Source organism: Perna viridis, chromosome 3 (genome assembly GCF_037379345.1).
Source record: "Perna viridis isolate PV_CMFRI_1.1 ecotype Kerala chromosome 3, ASM3737934v1, whole genome shotgun sequence".
NCBI lineage: Eukaryota > Metazoa > Mollusca > Bivalvia > Mytilida > Mytilidae > Perna > Perna viridis.
This window is the reverse complement of record NC_142447.1, coordinates 35,885,071-35,907,115: the sequence shown is the minus strand read 5'-3', so window position 1 is coordinate 35,907,115 and position 22,045 is coordinate 35,885,071. Positions and strand designations below refer to the sequence as shown.

At 32.6% G+C, this 22,045-nt stretch overlaps 2 protein-coding genes and 1 long non-coding RNA gene across 5 annotated transcripts; 1 reads left to right on the top strand and 2 right to left on the bottom strand.

Annotated features, from left to right (window-relative positions):
* Positions 1-5,478: 5,478 nt before the first annotated feature.
* Positions 5,479-13,755, bottom strand: LOC148622060 (uncharacterized). The gene is made up of 2 exons (XR_015920557.1): positions 13,197-13,755; positions 5,479-7,430 (listed from the first exon to the last, which is right to left on the bottom strand). It is a non-coding gene; the product is annotated as an uncharacterized LOC148622060 (long non-coding RNA).
* Positions 9,329-15,187, top strand: LOC148622059 (uncharacterized). The gene is made up of 4 exons (XM_088571571.1): positions 9,329-9,490; positions 13,064-13,144; positions 13,751-13,863; positions 14,348-15,187. The coding sequence occupies exons 1-4, from the start codon at positions 9,421-9,423 to the stop codon at positions 14,543-14,545; spliced, it is 462 nt and encodes a 153-aa protein (XP_088427697.1). The 5' UTR covers positions 9,329-9,420; the 3' UTR covers positions 14,546-15,187.
* LOC148622058 (uncharacterized) lies at positions 14,867-17,645 on the bottom strand. Of its 3 annotated transcripts, none has more exons than XR_015920556.1 (2): positions 16,325-16,409; positions 14,867-15,001 (listed from the first exon to the last, which is right to left on the bottom strand). XR_015920556.1 is itself a non-coding variant. In XM_088571573.1 (2 exons), the coding sequence occupies exons 1-2, from the start codon at positions 16,725-16,727 to the stop codon at positions 14,948-14,950; spliced, it is 348 nt and encodes a 115-aa protein (XP_088427699.1). In that variant the 5' UTR covers positions 16,728-17,638; the 3' UTR covers positions 14,919-14,947. The 3 variants fall into 3 exon arrangements, 1 of the variants encoding a protein (XP_088427699.1); XR_015920555.1 differs by lacking the exon at positions 16,325-16,409 and adding an exon at positions 16,419-17,645 and having other exon boundaries at positions 14,903-15,001; XM_088571573.1 differs by lacking the exon at positions 16,325-16,409 and adding an exon at positions 16,434-17,638 and having other exon boundaries at positions 14,919-15,001.
* Between the last annotated feature and the right edge of the window lie 4,400 nt (positions 17,646-22,045).

Below are 22,045 nucleotides of genomic sequence, written 5' to 3'. Positions count from 1 at the left end.
CAAAGTCGCTAATCGAAAAATATTATCTGCCACTGATTTTGGCTTACTTCAAACATCCGAAATGACACAAATGCGATATGCTCTAAAATCGGATTTTCAGCTCTTCCGCTAAAATCTTCGTTCCCTTGATATAATTGCGTACTCTTTCGGAATCGTGATGACCCGAATGTTTTCAATTAAAACTTTTAACTGGCTACCCGGAACCAGATTAAACAACTGGCAGTCGGTATATACATGTATATATATTGGGGTCCTGATAATGTATAATGTAATGACCTAAATTGCCCGAACCTACCCACATCTCCCCTTTTTTCCAGTTGCAATCAAAATTTGTCGACCTCATTATCCTTGTGTCCCATCCCAAAGTTCATCATCATCGTCATTTCATGTTCATCGCCTGAATATAGCTGAAATATTGCTGCTCGGGCGTTAAACCCCAACAATTACCTATATAGTCAATTTTAACGAGCCCCTGTGTTTGAATCGGAAAATGGGTAATATTACATAAATTCAATGTTAACCGATCACATTTATATAATTATATACATGACTAAAAATTATTGTATTTTGCTCATCGCTAAGAGCCGGGTAACCACACGTTAAGGTACTTAAATTTACTCGACAATTTTCCGGTAACCAATTTAGATTAATAAGGATATTTCTAATATCAGAATAATGAGGACATTCAAAGAAAAAATGATTTGAATCTTCAATGCTAGCACCACATCGGCAGGATGGATCAGTTATAATGTTAACTCTCGAGAGATCATAATTTAAAAAGGAGGCCGAACATCGTATTTGTGTTAAAATAATGTTTAATTTACGATTTCCAAACTCGAAATATTTAGGAACTCTGTTTGCTGGATTTGATTTACTCCTCTTTAATTCATTTTTAAATTTACCTTTAGATTCAATGTTACGAGTAGAAAAATTGAGTTTATTCCATAACCGTATAGTTGATGGTAAAAACGAGTCTTGTGTCAAAGACAGTCGACAAAAAGGATGTATCAAGTCATTTCCATTACGTAAGGGGTAAACTGTTGTACTCTGAATTGTTGGTGGGATCAAATTGTATTAATATTCTGGAGTATTAATATGTTGAATACTATAGAACAACTGTAGTTCTCTTCTTTCACGTCTTTCTGCTAGAGTTTCCCATCCGATTTCACTATAAATGATTCGTGCACTTGTAAAGATTGGAAGTCCAGTTACTATTCGAGCAGCCTCTAGCTGCAATTGTTCAAGTTTATTGCAATAACCCACGCCCATATTGTCCCAAACTTCACATGCATATTCAAATAACGGTCGAATAAAGTAAGATATAGCGATTCAAGATTCTTTCTTCCTAAACTATACTTAAGTTTCCGTAATACATTTAAATGTTTCGATACATTTTTCATTATACATTCAACATGATTATTCCATTTTGCATCGTTACTAAATGTTACACCTAAATGTTTATGCATATCTGTAACTGGTATATTATTATCATTAAATACAAAGTTTATTTCGGGAGTTTCAATTTTAGAAAACAACATAATTTCCGTTTTGTCAGGATTAAAAGACGAGCCATTTTTTGGACCAATCACTTAGCTCTCTGAGGTCATGACCAATCACTGTCTCTATGTGTGATAAGTCACGATCAGAGAAGCTCAGAGACGTGTCGCCTGCAAATAGTCTACATAAGGATAAAAGATTTTCAGCAATATCATTGATATATATATTATAAATAACAGAGAACCTAAAACTGAGCCTTGAGGCACACCAGCTGCAAGGTTGCGAAGACGATTGTTTGATTACTACCCTATGTTTTCTATTGTCTAAATAACTTTGAAACCAATTCAATAAATTTCCACATATACCATATGACTTTATTTTGTGTAATAATCCATGATGCCATACTTTATCGAAAGCTTTTGAAAAATCGCAAAACACAAAACAACTTACCTCCTTATTTTCTAAAGACTTTAAAATACAATTACAAATTTCTATTAGTTGATGAACTGTTGAACATTGTGGAAGAAAACCAGACTGATATTCGTAAATGAGCTTATTTCTTTGTAAATGGTTAAACACATGTTTATAAGCAATGCGTTCCATCACTTTTCCAACACAACTTATCAGGGATATTGGCCTATAATTAGATGGAAGAGAATTGTCTCCTTTTTTAAAGATCGCAATTACATTTGCAATTTTGCAGCTGATGGGAAACTTACATTGTTCTATGGATTTCTTAAATATAATTCTTAAAGGAATTGCTACTTTTTCGGGGCATATTTTCAACATTCTATGACTTATTATGTCAGGGCCAGATGCTTTATGAGGATCTAATGTTTTTTATTATATCTACGATTTCAGATTCATTTGTTTCATGTTCTGTTAGGAAAATATTTGTCTTTTCTTCAAAATCAGAAAGAGGAACATTCTCGTCCTCCAGAGAGGAAATTAGACTGAAGTATTTATTAAGCAAGTTACATTTATCGTCGTCTCCGTATGCGGTATCACCAATATTTTCGTCATTAATAATATTTTAAAGTGGGGGTATTTCACCAGAGCCCTTATGAGATTTTATAAGCATCTTCATTATTTTCCAATAAGCTTTTGAGTTAGCAGCATTATTGAGTATAATATTATCCAAACTTTTTTCGAATTTTTCTTTTAAATGTTTTCTAAGATTATTTACTTTGTTTCTTTGCTTTTTGTATTTATTAATGTCAGTTTCTCTTTTAGTTTTTAAGGCCTTTTTACGACGGACAAGAAAAAAAACCTAAGAAGGTACACAGAAATCGGTCCCTTTTTCGAATTTCCTTTCTAAGCTGACTATTAAACCACGGTTTATCATTATTGCGTATCTGAACTAATTTTGTTGGGATACTCTCCCTTGCAATACCAATACACCTTTGGGAAAAGGTTTTACACATATCATCGACATCCTCAGTGTTAGACAGGAGTTCGTCCCAATCAACATTATCACGTTGTGACGAAAAATGTTCTAAATTAATGTTATCATATTGCCATATTCCTCTTTTGAATGATTTTTGTACATATCTTGGACATTTTATAGAAATATTATTGGGGCATCATGATCACTTATTTCTGATGGTACTTTAAGTACATCTGTTAATGAATATTGAATTGTATCACTTATTAATATGGGGTCTAGCAGTGTGCTACTGTGATCAGTCACCCTTTTGTGTCGCATTTGTATCATTTCGGATGTTTGAAGTAAGCCAAAATCAGTGGCAGATAATATTTTACGATTAGCGATTTGAAGACTTCAGTCTTTGATTGTGATTAGAAGCAATCAAAATGTTGCCTTTTTTCTAAGATAAGTGACTTTGTTATTTCATTTAGTACTGACCAACCATTCAATAAACTAAAAACACACTTAAACTCAAACTTTTGTCTGAAATAAGCGACTTTGTAAAGTTAGCCATATGATTTCGGAAATGAAGTCCATGTCTGTGAAGAGTTCTCATATACATTTAGATACATAATATTATCTTCTTGTATTGTTTATTGTGTGTGTTTTTTTTCTGTACTAATATGTGTATAATTTTGAAAATAAATAAAAATCATGTATTATAGGCTACCTTACTCCAGCAGTGCTGGAGGTTGCAAACTGTCTCGAAAGCTATTTTAAGACTCAGTGCCTGTATGGAGAAACGGAATTCCTAACCGAGGATTTTATTTACACTGGCTCCACGTTCACTTTAGCGGAAAACGTGTTGGTAAGTTTACTTCTTTTTTTTCTGTGTACCTTCTTAGGTTTTTTTTCTTGTCCGTCGGTTTTATGTTAATCATTCTAGTCGTGTATATGGCTCTTTTTTTTGGACTTCAACCAATTAAATGCGATTACAGGAAACCAGTAACAATGAAAATATCTTTTTTCTACTGTACCTTGCATTTTGTTTACAAGTGCCTTGTATAATCGATAGGTGCTTTCTGTGTGAAAACGCAGATATTTGCTCCCACTCTCAAATATTTAGCCTGACTAATATATATCACGTATATTTGGGCTAAATATGTGAAAGGGAGCAAGCACTTGTGGTGAAAACGCCATTTTCCTGATATCGCTTTGTGACGTTAGTTCATTCTCAACGTCACTGAACAGATATTCGAAAGTGAAAAAAAACAAGCCGTGGCACTGAAGAGAAAAAATGAAAAATGTGCTGTGGCACTGAAAGGGTTAACCGATTTTTTTTTCAAATGATGTGTATCACTGCTGCACAACATACGTGACGTCACGTGTGCGAAAAATAGTCCCGAAAGGAATTTGCAATGCTTATAAAACTTAAATATTTAGGTCAGGAAAACTGAAAATAAAAAAAAACTAATACCTTACAATTTAGCAAAACAGCGATAATAGATTATTAAATATTTTTGTCAACTCGCGGGAGTTTCTCATGCTCATCTTGTCTCGCGGCAAAGCCGCTCGACGAGATACGCATAGGAAACTTCCTCTCGTTGAAACAATATTGAATAATCTAATAATAATTATTCCAAAAGGAAACAATGTTAAAATAACATGTGTTCTGCAGAATTTCTGTCATGGAATATTTTTTCTTTAGTATTATATTTGTTTCATATGTCATAGTTTGATTGATATAACAGTTGTTCCTGATAAGCATTTAATTTTTATACCTGGCTGATTACTATCTAAACCAGAAAGGTGTTTTAATCAACGGTTTTATACTGACAATTAATAATGTTCATTATGAGATAGATGTATTTGCCTGTGCACAATAAATGTATGTAAAGCAAAAACGGAAGCTGATAAATATGGAAAAAATATTTATGTTCTTAAATGATGGATCTTTTGTTGAAGTTTAGTAAATATTTTAACAAATTAAGTTGTGATATAAACCTAAATTTCAATGAGAAAACTGTTTTACATTTTTTTTTTACATCCAAACAAGTGAATAATTGTGGCTAATTTTAAAGATAGTACATTTTTACCATTCCAAATGAATACTATATCATATTATAATAAAAATAACATTATACTTTCAAACTGCACCTTTTGTGGATTTATTACCATACACTATTATCGCACGAAACATCAGATGAAATATTCTATAATACGATTACCATTCAGAAGAAATATTCTATAATACTTTTACCATTCAGAACAAATATTGCATAATATTTCTACCTTTTTTAATAAATATACCATTAAGAATAAATATTTATATTTGTGTATTATGTTTACCATTTTGAATAAAAGTAGCATTTATTCTTTAACAAAATATATATTTCTAAAGACCAATGTAATTCAAATATACTACAAACATGTATTGTATTCAATTTTTTTTTTTTTAAATATTTCATATCTTTGAAAAAAAAAAGAAAATATATGAAAAATCCTATAACATTGTTTTCTTTTGTTATGTAGGCATGAATGAAAATGAGAAGCCATAATATTTATTCCAAAGAAAATTTATTATGTAACAAAAATTCTGTTTGGAATTTATTTAAAAATGTATGTGATACTAATTTTGATGCATCGGTACTGTTATTATGCATTTGGAAAATATATTACATAAAATAGACTCCAATTGGAATTCTGTTCTATAATGAATTGTCTTTGGAATAAATATTATGTTGGAACTTCTATTCCGTGCCAGTGTGACGATATCAGTGAGAAAAAGTATATATGACAAAGCTTGTTGACATTTGGTCAGCTTAACTGTGGTCCACAGACCTCTTTATGTAAAACAATATTAGTCCATGCAATTCACGTGAAAGATTTATTTATTAATTATGTGTATTTATATAGATTATATATTTTTTGATGGACCCAGCTTTTACCTATAAATGCTCATAGGACATTTGCATCTAGAATAATTTCGTACTGTATCCCCTAGTTTACATAATGCATCAATTTGTTTTTCTTCCAAGCATTTGTGTGTCAGGTTTTTAAATATGGTATTCATAGAATATTTGTGCCAATGTGATGTTACTGAAATATAAGGTGACCAATCCACACACAGTTTATTTACTTCTCATTGTAAAAAGCCTTAACACACATTATTAACTAACGTTCGAATATCAGCCTAAATATGATCAAAACTGCCAATTCAATACAAAAAAAGAAAGTGTGTCAATACGGGATATAGCAGTTCAATATGGGATTCAGCCATCCAATACTGCTCTTACGCGTCCAATTCCGACATATTGGACTGGTTAAAAACCATACTGGCTTAGCGTATTGGACTAGTTAGTCGATAAAGTTATAGTTGCGCAAGGTTTTTCCATATTGGCTGAGTTATTGGCCCGCGGCTAGAAATATTGTACTCAGTTCAAACTACGCTTTAATTGAACGCATGATATAATATACATCGGTAACCTCGGACTCAGGAGTCATTTATACAGATACATGTAATACTTTATTTTTCCCCATTTATATATGGCCGTTATGTTAAGGATGCTCTAAATTCATATGTAAACAAACACATTGAAAAATCCTATAACAATGTTTTCATTTATTATGTAGGCATGAATGAAAATGATTGAGTACATACCCTGGTTTATAGTACTTCAATTTGCTTACCATTTGATTGCATTGTTTTAGTCGGAGTGGTAAACTGGTGTTTGAAATAGTAAATACACTGGTTAGTCAAAAATGTTTTTTTAACGTCTTATTGTTAAAAATACATAAAGCTTAAACACACTGGTAATAATATAATTAATGACTTATGCGGCAAACAAATTAATAAAACATAATTGACAAAAACTTTAAGCACAAAATCGTTTGATAAAAATGTAAAAACATGAACCATCTTACAAACAAATGTGGCAAGTCGAGTATTAGAATTCTTAAATATTATTAAAAGATATAAAAAGATATTATCCATGAAAATTTATCCTTGATTTACGTCACCGATGAATTAATTCCAATTGAACAAGCGACCAATTAAAATATGATGCATTAGTCATACATTACGGAAATACGCAAGAAAATGTCACAGTGAGACCAATGGTATTCAAGGGAACCATGATTCGAGCAGAATTCAAAGGAATATTTCCAAGGAGAATCAGAAAACAGGGAAAACAGACACACACAACATAGAACATGAAATTTAAAAAAAATAACACGCGTACACGTACAAAGACGACCATGAAATTTGAAGTAATCTGGTAGAAACATAAATATAGCACAGTGCAAAAAGTAGACGAGTTACGGCAAGCTCTGGTATAACGTGAGAGTTTTGATATGAAACTTCTTTCGCAGGGGGTGAAGGGGTGTTGCTACAGATGAAAGAAAAGTTGATAATACGGAATGGGATGTCATCGCTTTTGTCGAATAGTTTGGTCATTAGTTTACCCTCTCCATCGATCGACAATTGTAGTTCAAGGTAAGAGGCTGACTTCATAGTTTCTGTAGTTTTTCTCAAGTTCTTTGGGTGTAGATACGATATATAAAATCCCTGAAATAAGAATTGTTTAAAGACAGGACGTCATCTATATAGCGAAAACTGACATCGAATGATATGGCTAAATAATTTTTTTTTGATTAGGTCAACTATAAAGTCAGCCTCATATGAGTGAAGGAATAGATTACTTTTACTGCTATTATTTTCTACATTTACCTCCGTTAGTAAACATTGAATGACATTGTATGCTGGTACAACAACATACATGTCATGTATAGTGGGAAATGTTACACCGAGATCTTTGAAAATTAATGTAGCATTGATACTCCTTGACGTACTGAGAACTCTCAGTTGTTTCATGATTAAAGACCTCACAGATTTCACCCACTCTGACGGCAAAGAAAGGTTCCTGGTTCACGTTTTATCTATTTTCTAGCGTAGCTGACGTTATTTTGTTTTTTTTTCTTCGACGTATCAGTCAGTTTGACGTAATGTTTTCATTTTACATTGCTGATATTTTTTTAGTTTCACGACAGCAGCGTGAGATCGGGCAGTAAACATGCGACATGTGTTTTAGAATGCATGGGCGTCAATTATGCTAATCTGGTATAAGTAAACATATGACGAAGTAATATTGGCGCCTGACATCGTTTGAAGAAGTTCTTTTGCCGTCGGAATATTCAACTATTCAAGTTTAACTTTTTTTTTTAAAAATGTTTGATCAAACATGCAAATAATATTTGATCAAGGATTTCTGTAGTAGACTACAATATTAAGATTGTTCACACCATTGATGTAGACTCAATAAACTTTCTCACTAACTCGGGTAACGTATATGAAATCTTATACCACAAAATTAAGAACTTAACACTATACGTAAAGCAAAATTAAGGTTAAATATATTCATTCAAATATCAAAGGTAAACATAAATATAAATGAACAAAAGCTTCACATATCAGAGAGAAATTTAAATGATAAATGCTTAAATCTAATAACCAATAATCATCATGCACCGACTGTCTATCAAGAGGAGAAGGTATGCATTACTAAACCTTTCTTTAAGTTTGTCATGTATTTTGCGTACGATGGACATAGAAGAGGAAACAGAAAAAATAAATATACCATTATGGTCGAGATGGTCACGTCATTTTGTCTTCCAACTTAATCTCCGTTTGAAACCGGTAATGTTTAGACTGTGACAAATACATGAAATACGATTTCTTTCTGTCGTTTTTTTTTTATTTATATTAAGGATAATTATATATCCATCTGCTCTTGTGTTGCGAGCTTTTATGAATAAGCATTTGCATGCCCGCCCGCCCGTATGTGTAACTTCTTAAAGGCAAGATTAACAGTAAGTTTAATTTCTTTCTTTTTTAGTGCCATCAGAAATTGATCTAAATGATGTATCGTCTCATTGAGGACAGATTTGTTATCTAATTAGATTTTCTTTATTCATATTTCACCAGGAAAGTATCAATTTCTTTGATACCTCGTCATTACATGGTCAACTTGCTAACGTATTACATCATGAAAACCATTGACCATATCGTTGTGGTGCAACTGATTTCTAGATTGAAAACTATTTTATGCAGTTGTTTCTTTAAAAAAATATGGTCAGCTTCATTTTTGGGTTTAAATTCTATTTTTTTTATCTTTAGGTATTGGAGCACATTTGTGATATTTGCATAAAATCTTCGATTTTAAATATAAAAGGTGATGCAAAGAAGGCAGGTCATTTGATTCTTCTTAAATAAGACATCTTTTATAAGGTACTATGATGTGCAAATGTCACAATCAATTAAAAATAAATAGGAATTATATTTATTTTTTATTACATACATTCTGAATTCGATTGCCTCTGTTTCTAAAATCAATCAATTAGTGTGCCTCTGATAGTGAATTGATATGCGGTATATTTGTAGATGACATCCATGTGACATATTTATGTAAACCTGGTCCTACCTGATAGATAATGAAGTAAACCAGTATAACGTGTATCGGGTGTTTGATTATTAAAGTCATATTTGATCGTGTACAAATATGTCGGGAAACGAAAGGACGGTCTTAGTCGCAATGGATGGAAGTGAACATGCAGAAAATGCTTTTAATTGTAAGTATTCGTACTTAAATTTCACTTCAATCTGAAGGTATCAACAATTCAAAATATTTTTTTCAACTTAGGTCATCTGACTTTAATTTATTGATTTTAACAAAACTGTACAAAAACGAGTACTTATGAATTACTTATGAATTTAAACAAAAGCAAAAAAAAAATATTATTCCTAATTTCATTTATTTCATTTTTATAAATGACATCAAATATCCTTGAAAACATAAAAAAAAATCACAAAAAGAACATCTTGTCTAAACCATGTCTATACCATATACATGTTGATATACGATCAATTACACACAATGACAAAAATGTATAAAACATGCATTTGTTTTGTATGTTAATGCATTTTTTTTATCTATTATCATTTTTAAGCAGTAAAGTTTGTAGGTTCACTAGCACAAAACCCTCCAAACGTGAGAGTAGCTTGGTTACATATGAATTTATACTATGTGTTTAGATAAAAATGAAGGACATTAGAGATGGTCACTATAATCTTTGTTCATATATACAAAGACTTTTTCACAATTTCTATCGTCAAACGTAAATAGGAAAAGGTCACACAGATGCTATGTGGTTTGTTTACGTAAATGATTCACAAATTTATTATAATGATTTCTCAATTTAGTAAAGTCAATTTTCCTGATGCCCTAAATGCCACCTTACAAGTTATTACCACACTTTTAAAAGTGAGATTGGAAAAACACAAATCCACTCAATCATCCTTTGGTCTATCTACTCAAGACGATGGTTGTGATCTTCCGTCCATGTATTGGATTACAAAACTCGGTTAGAATCCATACAAATGGATCTATAAAATATTCCACAAGCCCCTATCGAGACTTCCATACAGGTGTCTAAGAGGGTCCTCAGTCTTACCACGACACTTGTTACTCCCGTAGTGGTATCAATTCAATATAGATCCAGTTTGAAAAATCTTCTGAAAACCCTCAATGCTAGGTTATTATCGAAATGCAATAACATTGAGACCTATGATTTTTTTTAAACCCTTTAAACTACTATTCCCAATGCTCAAGATGAAATCCCAACTAAAAGGCATTATACACCGTTGTTACTCTATAAAGATGGAAAACCAAAAACGGTACTTGGGAAAATTCTCCATACTTTATGAAAAAAACTATTCCAAATCATCTTCTAAATATACCGAATAAGATGTCAAAAAGCTTGGATTTTCTATCGGCAACATATATGTCCAGCGTTTAGACGTATTGTTCAATAGACAGTCGATATTCCAATGGGAACAAATTGTGCTCCGCTACTCGCTGACCTTTTTTTTTTACTAATGAGACAGACTTTATAACTGATCTGATCAGAAAAAGAAGAACAGGGTTTAGCCATCACTTCATCTTTGTTTCCGCTACATTAAAAAGGAACAGATATGGTGAAACGCAAACAAATGCACCATGTATAACCTTTATAAAGATAGTTAATACTTTCAGTGATTACCAAAATATATTCAATAAGTGTAAATACAGTTTTAAGTAAGCTATGAAAGGCCCCGACAACAAAAGTAATCAAATCCACTGTAACAGAACGATGACACATCCTTAAAATAAACTAAAAAGTCAAATAACGACAAGAACCCACATTACTGACCAACATTTCAAACACTATTGACATTAGGGTGAAATCGTTTATTTCTAACCAAATATCATGTGCAAACGAAGAAGACAACTTGGAAAATAGTAGACAATCATCCAAAAACATGTGTCATTTATCAATTATTTGTTGATAATTAGAATTTGATCTTGAACTTGACATCACAAAACAATAAATCGTGCGATAAAAAACAACGCCGAAACAAACAATTGCTAGAAGATTTCAAAAGAAATAAAATGTATATCTCGGTGAACTTACTAACACGATAGCACGACGATTCCAAATTATAGAAAAATTTAGTACATTCGAAAATATTAGCATTTATCATAGCCAGACATGCAAAAGGATATGCGTGTAGCTCAGATATAGGACATATTTTAAGAGCATTTTATTCAATTAAGTATAACTAAAACTCAAAATAAAATGTGTTTTGAAAAAGTCTAACCACAGCATAGATACAAGAATAAAGTCATTAACTTGTTGAAGTGTGCTATGATTAACAAAAATCATTATCAAGCACATCCACTTCTGATAGAGGATAAAATAAATCTTTCCTCTCGAGAAATGGGCTTCTAAACTTTAATATTTGTAGCAATTTTAAACGCACTCTCAGGATAGCGAATTGATTAAAAATTGTAATAGAGAACCGTAGTGAATCCTATGACTTTATTGTGGCTGGAAGGTATTATGTTTACTGGGTGGTCAATTCAGATCTTTAGGGAACAGATATGGTGAAGTGTACTTAAAGTTATAAGACTTATTATTTTAAACAATCTTATTTTCAGGGATTTTATACATCGCATTTTCGCCAAACCCCCCCCCCCCCAAAAAAAAAAAAAAACTTGAGATAAAGGACACAAGACACAATGTAGTCAGCTTCGTAACTTGACCTACACTAAGATTTTGTTGGAAAAGGTAAACTCATGACCAAACTATATGACAAACGCGATGACTTTTCATTCCATTTTGTCAATTTTCCTTTCATCTATGGTAATGTAACTTCAGCCCCTGCTTATGAAGCTTTCATATCACAACTAACGAAATAATACGTAATAATAATATAAAAGTAATATGTTATGCCAGAGTTTGCCGAGACTACGTAAACTTTTTGTACCGTGCTAGACCCACTAAGTTTTATGTGGAGTCCGGGTTGCTCTTTAACTTTTGCTTTTTTGTACGGGCTGTTTTGGTCATTTTATGTTCTTTGTTGTTTGTGCCTATTTTCGCTCTTTACCCTTGAAATATATTCTTTTGATATCCGCTCAAATGTTGGTTCCCTCGATTACACTTTGACAGAGTTTGATAGAACGTATGGGTCGTGAATTTGGCTTCCTATTTCGATATGTTTAGTTTTATAGCTATGTGTGCCTTTTACTTTCGAATAAAGACTCGAGTATGATTCAAGTTGTTAAAGGGAACAATTATATTTCGTTCAGTGTAAATAAGGGACTGATAAGACTATACTATGTATTTAAGTAGCAGTCTTTGTAAGAATCATGTAAAATCTGAAACATGCGATACACCCCAAAAAAAGGCTACATATTTTTATTTTTGTAATTAAGTTGTTTTATGGGTCTATATTGTGAAATATGTAATTATTTATTCATGTCTGCCTGCTCTAAGGAGATAATCAACATTGAAAATAAAATAGATTCTATTGTATTTGAGTGTCATTTACAGAGTTATCTCCCTTAATTTTGAAATCTACAGTGCATTCTATGTAATTTATATCTCCTTATGAACATGGGCTATATGAAAAACCACATGTAACTTTAAGTTTACTATGACATTTCAAACAAAATATCAAAAATAAAAATATGTAGGCTTTCCAACCATGTATCACATTTTGCATGATTCTTATGTGGAGTGCTACTTAAGTAAGACTTGCACAATCGTATAAGGTAGAGCTATTCATCGTGTATCATATAACAAGAAACCATTTCGCTATAGGGTACTTAACAAACAGCTTCAGACCAGAGGACCGACTGATAATTGTATACTGTGCTGAGTACAACGGTATAAAACAACAACGTGAGTAAAATCAGTAAATAAATTAACAACCCAATCATGCAATATAACTCACATTTTTAGCGCTGTTTGGTGCTGTTTTTGCTTAGTAAAATCAAGGGACCACACTCAAAGTGGTAGGAAGAGCTCCGATGATGTTGCAATAAAAACAACAATAAAATGAACAATTTTACATCAAACACAAAAGACAGAAATAGGAAAAACAAGACTGAAACAAATATTTAAAAAAAACCAAATAAACGAATAAAAAATGGCAAACCTACTCACTAGAATATTAAAAATAAAATTAGGAGTTAAGCATCGGATTAATAATTAAAAAAAATATTCGATAGTGTATTTAGAATGGATACGATAGAAATACCTATACCTACATGAAGATAGCATTAAATTAAGATATGGGTGTGATATTAGGAATAATATCATCCATACATCCTAAAATCTGAAGATTTCAAATGTCTTTGTGTCGTGGTTCGTTGAAGTAACAAGAAATATGTTATTGTATATACTTACTTAAATTCAGGTATAATATAGGTATAACAAGGATAAAAAATGTAATTTTATTTTTCATGTGTTCCTGCAGTACTAACGTTATTGTAATTTATTTTGTAGCTGTCACATTAATGTCTGTAGACCCAACACTTATAACAAATCTGGTGGCAAAAGAAGAGGAACACGTGAAAGAAATAGCAGATAAATTTCAAAAACTCGTTGATAAACACAAGGTTGTAATTGTGGTTAATTTTGCAACTAGAACCTAAATGCTCCAGTTACACATCAAGTACTAGGCAAATGTGCTGAAACACTGCAAAGCAAAAACCAAGGTGTTGATAAAATGACAAAAGAACACTTACGTTCATTTCGTGCTTTAAAAGGATTGAGTAGCGAATTACAAACAGCACGAAATGGCACTGACTGACGACCACCTGGCATACTTGAATGAAACTCTACCAAACGAAAATATAATGTGCACTGCCATTTATCGTGGAAGTATTTCTTATTTCGAATTTCTTTACTGCCAAGATGTCTTTGGTTTATGTACCTTTTGCAAGACAAGCAGTCGGTGAAGTTTCCTCGTATACTCCTTTATCCCTAAAATGATTTTCTTCTGACTAATGTTGCGACACTGCATATCAATTAACGTACAGGTGTTCATATGTTTAAATTCTTTATATTGTTTTATTTTCATTTTTTTTGTCATTTTTTCAGATAAATGGAAAAGTGGTTCGAGTAAATGGTGACGCAGGGCCAGGAATAGTTGATGTAGCTAAACGTGAAAATGTTACTTACATAGTGATGGGAAGTCGTGGTCTTGGGAAACTAAGGAGAACATTGTTAGGCAGTGTTAGTGATTATGTACTACACCACGCCCATTCTCCAGTGATAGTTTGTAGAAATGGAGATTAACAGCTGTCTTAGGAGTTGCCTTATAAATAATGCTAAACAGATATTAAATTACCTTTAAGCAGAACTTTTGTAGTCTGTAAAAATATTTAGTTTTAATTGGTTTTGAATGCTTATCGATATGAAGGTTTTGACAGTCGGACTAACAACCTTAAATATTGATAGATAAAAGCTGTGCATGGTACAATGTATATATACAGTACAAAACGCACAACTGTTGGAAAGATATTAACAAAAATATGCAGCGGTCTTTGTAAAAATCAGACATGAGGTGATGTAATCTTATAGATAATGTAGTAAATTGACACGCTGCAAGCGATATTGTTCTCTATTTGGTTGACTTACGATTGAAAGGAATGTATGGTTTTCTCTGTAGTACATATCTGTATAAAGGAGGGACTGTAGTTATACGTTGATTGATGGCTTTTTCCGCACCTTGTACCACCTCTTCCCTTGGCACTGTATGATTTTTTTATATGAGTTGATATTTATAAAAGAAGAAAACAATAGTAACTTTGACACCTTTCACACAAAATCAAATCAAAACTAATAAATTCAGTAAAATGGTTAAGTTTCGTCTCATATTAATACTGTATATCGAATGTCAAACGTGTTCTATGATGTATAAATAAAAGTCATTTTGTACGTATGAGCTTTAGCAAGAGAACTGTTAAGCGTGTTTTACAGTTTTGAAAAAATGGTTTGTGTTGAAACGGGCAAATGGAGTCATTCAAGAGAAAGCCTACGGAAAGTTTTCTCTTTTCCAACTTCGTCGTTATAGTGTTATTTAAAGATGTTAACTGTCCTATGCCTCAAGGAAAACAGAACAATAAACAAATACTCAAACGCCAATGCATAATTTGTGTGTGTATGTGTGTGTGTGTGAAAGCAATTTGAAGAGTCTGTGTCTTTGTTTTTTAGAAGACAAGACGCCCACAAAACTATAATTTAGTCACACAACCTTTGGCTACTTAAATATCTTAAGTAAGTCTAGTTACACTTATAATAGTTTAAAGCATTTCATGTGTACACTCAAGCAAGAAAGATCCAGAAACAAAGAATATCCGAAGGACAAAGAATATACTTATTTTGTACCACTACATCATATTGACGGGGTTATTTAATAAATCCAGACATGCCTTTTTATCGTTTGATGATATAAGAAAAAATGGGTATTAAAAAAACATAACCTTACTATCTCCAGCTGCAAATACCTAACGCTACAAACTATCAAACATGACAAGTAAATGATGTGTTTAGTAAGAATTATCACCCTTTTAGCAAAGCCATTGAAAGCAGACCGGGACTGCCAATATCTATCATAACATATAGCAAAATTTCATACTGATCGCTTAAGATATTGGTAGAACTTTTTACAGGGATGGATATTGTCGTACATTTAACCTTTAACTACTTCAAAAAATAATCTGTACAAGTTTAGAAAGCTTGAAAAAAAAACGTGTTCTTTCGACAGGTCGTATGATAACGCAGGATCTTTCTAGTCGAGTTATACAGAAATTTAAGTAAATATACGAAAAAAAAATACAGACGGGAACGCAGTGAAAAAATCGTATTTCTCACGAATTTCCGAAACAAACCATAAAACTATAATAATTTAACTCATCGAGTGAATGAAATATAATAAGAAAGTTCATAAGCTGAGATCATATTTTTATGCTTGGCAGGTTATTCAACTTAACATCTACATTTACAGCTTTCAGCACAGTCTCATAAAAGGTTTATTCAATTGTATTATGGACAATGAAAATCCAATTACTTTACCTGTTAATACATGAAAAAAGTCGATATATCCCTCGTAAAATAACACAACTTGTATACTCTAATCAATAAGTAGTTGATAAAGAGAGATAATTACAATGAAGAGAATTACCGTTCCTATCACAACTACTGTAACTAAGTACTTGGATTCATAGGCATCGTCTCTTATAGTCAGAAATCGTCGTAACCTCTTTCTGGCAGTATATGTTGACGAGTTTGGAGGGTTATTATGTCCGCTGAAAAATGCGTATGGTGGTAGTGATTTCCGGCGCTTGTCTTCCTCTTTTGTAGGCATTGAATTGTTCATAGAATTTCTTCTTTCAGTAAAATTAAGAAGGTTTTCTTCGTCTGCTTTTAGACTCGTGCGCCTCTTCTGTTCATGACTTGTTCTGATAATACGTCTCATTATTTTTTTTTATCTTAGCACGATGTATGGTTCTTCTTATACATATTTAAAAAAAATGCATATATATATATATATATTTAACTTGTGCTACTTATTTCCTTCGGATAACAGATGCATCAGCCTTTGTTATTATCCTTTCCTAGAAAACAAATATGCCTGTTGACAGTCTGTTGTAGATAACCGTATTGATTAGCCGCAGAATTTAAATTGTGCTGATTAAAAATGAATTTCAATTTCACAAAAGGAAAACGACGGTAAGTTGCTGAGTAACACTTCGATCCGACATTTCTTTGTCACCCTGTAATTATGGGTCATTACAATATTGTACCAATAATCTGTCACACACACACACATACACAAAAGGAAAAATACGAGCAGTACCTAATGTCGGATTCAGTATGTACTGTTCGTATGGTAAACTAGCAGTTCAGTAGAAACTATTTTCCTTAAAAAATATTTCCGTTTTATTGCGATTTAAAATTAGATATTGTAGTCCAAAATCCATAATCAACTATAGATCAAAGAATGTCTGGCTCAAATATTCAATATATGGTAAGAGAATAGTCTATAGATATTGTTTGACTAATAGCATCAGTCGTTTTGCAAAGCTTCTGATTCATAACGCTGTTAAGCATCGATGATCCTCTGTACATGGCAACGAAAATCTACATCCTATTCACATAACGGGCTTGGAAATGATGAAGTGAAATACAACGGATACAGACCAATAAATAAGGAAATCGATTATACTACACTTCACTGGAATGTTTGTCCTTTTATTACCATTTCATTCTATATAATCCTCTATTATGTTTCAACAATATTATCATCATCAAAATATAAGGCTTATATAGTGTTTTATTATTTTGATACACAATTTAACATACACACGAAAACGCGTTGGAAATCTTTAAGATCAAAAGTCCTACGAATTACAAATTACGAATCCATAGTCAGTAGACTAAGCCATCTGCGATTGTGAAATATTTCCGTTTACATTTCACATCCTAATTTTTTTGTTCCTTGGTCGATCGACCAACTAGCCGTTCAAATAAAAGTTTATATCACAGCATGTGAACTTAGACAGTGGTCTTGTTAGATGTATTTAAGTTTTCTTAGGTATATTTTAGTTTAATAGTTAATTTTTATTTACTTTTATGTTAAGAATGTCCGATCTAAAATAAATCGACCATTTAAGATGGGGCGTTCCCATTTACTGTGAAGCAATACACTTATCTTTCATATGTTGTCAAATACTAGTGGCACAGCATATTTTTCCCATTGAAATTTTTATTTTAATAAGTTACAAGCTTCCAGGTGACCGTCCATGGTTATTAAGACAGTTGAGGGGTAAAGCGTTAATTCAACTTTGAGAAAAGATGCATTTGTGATATAAAATGGATGTTTTAAAAAAAAATGTAAAAGGCTACACAATGCTTGGTTTTTGCCAGGGCACCTTCTTAAAATAAATATTCCAAACTGATTTTATTGGGCGACCATACGTACAACATATATATATTCAATTCATGTATTCCGTTGACTAGATTTTTTGGTTTGGTTTATCTTCAGTTTGTCTCATTAACAAGGTCATGAACGAAATGTGTAATATTTGTATATGGTTGATATTCTCGTATTTATGCGAGCTTTTTCATAGTTTTCCTTTCCTCTATCGTTATACTCGGCGAACGTTTCTACCAAATATTATTGATACAGTGCAGCAATATGCAAATAATAAGGCTACTTAATTTTACCAATGATTTTCCCTAGATTTGTATGTGTGTAAGCAAAATGATAGCAGAGTGAACAAGTCTTCCCCGTCGGTAAACAGTCTCCGCAGTGTAATGACCCAATATGGGGATTACTTGTGGCACCACAAGGACTGTTATAACTAAGGGTCCAATTTCTCAGGCAGTATCATCAGAGACTAAAAAATGTACTCAGTGGGTCGGCCAACGAGAGTGATCGCGTCCTATCAATCATCTTTGTCCAGCTATGGAAAATACCGGTCAGATGAAGTTAGCTATCGCCTCTGTGTTGACTTCCTTCTGCGGTAATTTTGACTTTTGAGTACATATATCAAGAATGGATATGGTAAATATGTCAAAAAGACAACAAAACCACAGGGATGGAAAATGTCAGCTCAAGGCCACCCATGGGTCTTCAATGAATAACGAGGAAACCATCACACCACAGAGTAGACTGCAGCTGTCCCGAAACTGTCCCGAAAATAACACTATACACAGGTACAGCGAAATAGTTGCCCCATAAAAGTAAACTGAAAGTTGGAAACGACACCGTACATACAGAAGCCAGAAATTCCCGACAGGACATGAGTACAAAAAATGCGACAGGGTTATCGGTAAAGTACTTTGGCGTGTTCATACCACCCCCAATTTTAAATCTGGTCACTGTGGAAAATATTACACACTTAAACACACCTAAAACGTATTTTTGGATTTCTATGTATTTGGTTCTAAAGATTCTAATGCTTATGTCGACAGGTTATTCCTTGAAACTCGTGTACAGTATACAGGAGTTGACAATAGTAACATGACCGCTGTTTTTGTGTTAAGCATATGTTGGCAGTCATCTAGAAAAAAACATTTTCACATTTTAACTGCAGTCAATTTAGAGGACACTAGAATCAATCCCTGGTAATGAAATAACAAACTTATGAAAGATGCAATTACTAGCAGAAAAACTTGAAGGAAAAGAGAATGGAGTAGCCTTACAAGTTAACCAAACTAACACAGGCATTTAAAGATAAAGATGGAAATTTACAAAACACAAACAAATGAGCAAGAAGATAGATTGGAAATATCAATAAAAAAAACTACAGACCACCTCAATACCAGTACCAGAAGCCTTTAAAGTAGACACAAATTTTCCAACTATATATAATAAAAACGTTCAATGCTATGGGATGGATATTGTCGTACATTTAACCTTTAACTACTTCAAAAAATAATCTGTACAAGTTTAGAAAGCTTGAAAAAAAAAACGTGTTCTTTCGACAGGTCGTATGATAACGCAGGATCTTTCTAGTCGAGTTATACAGAAATTTAAGTAAATATACGGAAAAAAAAATACAGACGGGAACGCAGTGAAAAAATCGTATTTCTCACGAATTTCCGAAACAAACCATAAAACTATAATAATTTAACTCATCGAGTGAATGAAATATAATAAGAAAGTTCATAAGCTGAGATCATATTTTTATGCTTGGCAGGTTATTCAACTTAACATCTACATTTACAGCTTTCAGCACAGTCTCATAAAAGGTTTATTCAATTGTATTATGATAATTGATCAGTGGGTCGGCCAACGAGAGTGATCGCGTCCTATCAATCATCATCTTTGTCCAGCTATGGAAAATACCGGTCAGATGAAGTTAGCTATCGCCTCTGTGTTGACTTCCTTCTGCGGTAATTTTGACTTTTGAGTACATATATCAAGAATGGATATGGTAAATATGTCAAAAAGACAACAAAACCACAGGGATGGAAAATGTCAGCTCAAGGCCACCCATGGGTCTTCAATGAATAACGAGGAAACCATCACTCCACAGAGTAGACTGCAGCTGTCCCGAAAATAACACTATACACAGGTACAGCGAAATAGTTGCCCCATAAAAGTAAACTGAAAGTTGGAAACGACACCGTACATACAGAAGCCAGAAATTCCCGACAGGACATGAGCACAAAAAATGCGACAGGGTTATCGGTAAAGTACTTTGGCGTGTTCATACCACCCCCAATTTTAAATCTGGTCACTGTGGAAAATATTACACACTTAAACACACCTAAAACGTATTTTTGGATTTCTATGTATTTGGTTCTAAAGATTCTAATGCTTATGTCGACAGGTTATTCCTTGAAACTCGTGTACAGTATACAGGAGTTGACAATAGTAACATGACCGCTGTTTTTGTGTTAAGCATATGTTGGCAGTCATCTAGAAAAAAACATTTTCACATTTTAACTGCAGTCAATTTAGAGGACACTAGAATCAATCCCTGGTAATGAAATAACAAACTTATGAAAGATGCAATTACTAGCAGAAAAACTTGAAGGAAAAGAGAATGGAGTAGCCTTACAAGTTAACCAAACTAACACAGGCATTTAAAGATAAAGATGGAAATTTACAAAACACAAACAAATGAGCAAGAAGATAGATTGGAAATATCAATAAAAAAACTACAGACCACCTCAATACCAGTACCAGAAGCCTTTAAAGTAGACACAAATTTTCCAACTATATATAATAAAAACGTTCAATGCTATTTTTTAAATTTCTTAGACACAAAAAGCTTCTAGACAAGACGATCTAAACCCTAAACTGTTTAAAACTGATTCTGCATCAATTCTTCACAACACTTTTCAAAGAATCGAATGTTGTTACAAAAAAAAGGATGTGTTGAAGATTTGTAAGAGCTATTATTATATTGTATTACTTTCCATGCCTAATAAGATTCTAGAGAAAATTGTCTTTGAAAGAATTTCAAAAGCAATGGACAAACATCTTATCGATGCACAATGCACTTCGCGATAGAACTTCGTCGGCTTACAATATACAACAGAATGCACTATGAAAGCCTTTAAATTCTTCCTTTCAGATCTAAAAGACTTCTAGCAACAAAATCGATAAACTCAAAGATTTATAGAAGCATTGAGTATGTGGTATATTTATACACACAAAAAACAAACCAAAAAAAAAATAATCATGTTTGAAGTAAAAACTGGATTGAATACGAGATGAAAAAAGAAAACAAGAGGCCCCCAGGAGCCTGAATCGCTGACCTGGTTATTTTTTGTCTTTCAAGGGCAATAACTCTAACAAAGAGCTGTCTGACAATTTCGACTCGATGAAGACGTCGGTAGGACTTATCAAAAGGACCATTTCATCAATTGGAAGTTTCATTCTATTTATTATAAGTTTCAAAATATTAACTGAAAACTGCTAAAAACATTTTTTTGCCTTTCAAGGGCAAAAACTCTAACAAGGAGTCGTCCGACAAGTTTGGTCCCCGCAAACTTTCGTAGGCCTTATCATTTCAGCAATTGAAAGTTTCATTCTTTCCATCATAGTTTCAAGATATTGGCTGAAATCTATAAAAAAAAAATATCATTTTTCATCTTTCAAGGGCAATAACTCTCACAAGGAATCGCCTGACAACTTTGATCCCTGATGACTTTTGAAGTCATTAAAATAGCAAAAAACGTTGAAAAAGGGCAATAACTCCAAAATTGCTAGTCCGAATTTCCTCTGACCCTGCAACCCTCCTCTTTTTTATTTGGATATTGATATGTCGGGTTGGG

Excerpts from the sequence above, each read along its gene's own strand:
- LOC148622059 (XM_088571571.1), top strand. The coding sequence starts at position 9,421 with ATGTCGGGAAACGAAAGGACGGTCTTAGTCGCAATGGATGGAAGTGAA. Across the intron at positions 9,491-13,063 it reads TGCAGAAAATGCTTTTAATT|GGTACTTAACAAACAGCTTC; the intron begins GTAAGTATTCGT and ends ATTTCGCTATAG. Across the intron at positions 13,145-13,750 it reads CAACGGTATAAAACAACAAC|CTGTCACATTAATGTCTGTA; the intron begins GTGAGTAAAATC and ends TTTATTTTGTAG.
- LOC148622058 (XM_088571573.1), bottom strand. The coding sequence starts at position 16,727 with ATGAGACGTATTATCAGAACAAGTCATGAACAGAAGAGGCGCACGAGT. Across the intron at positions 15,002-16,433 it reads CAGTAGTTGTGATAGGAACG|TGCCAAGGGAAGAGGTGGTA; the intron begins GTAATTCTCTTC and ends AAAATCATACAG.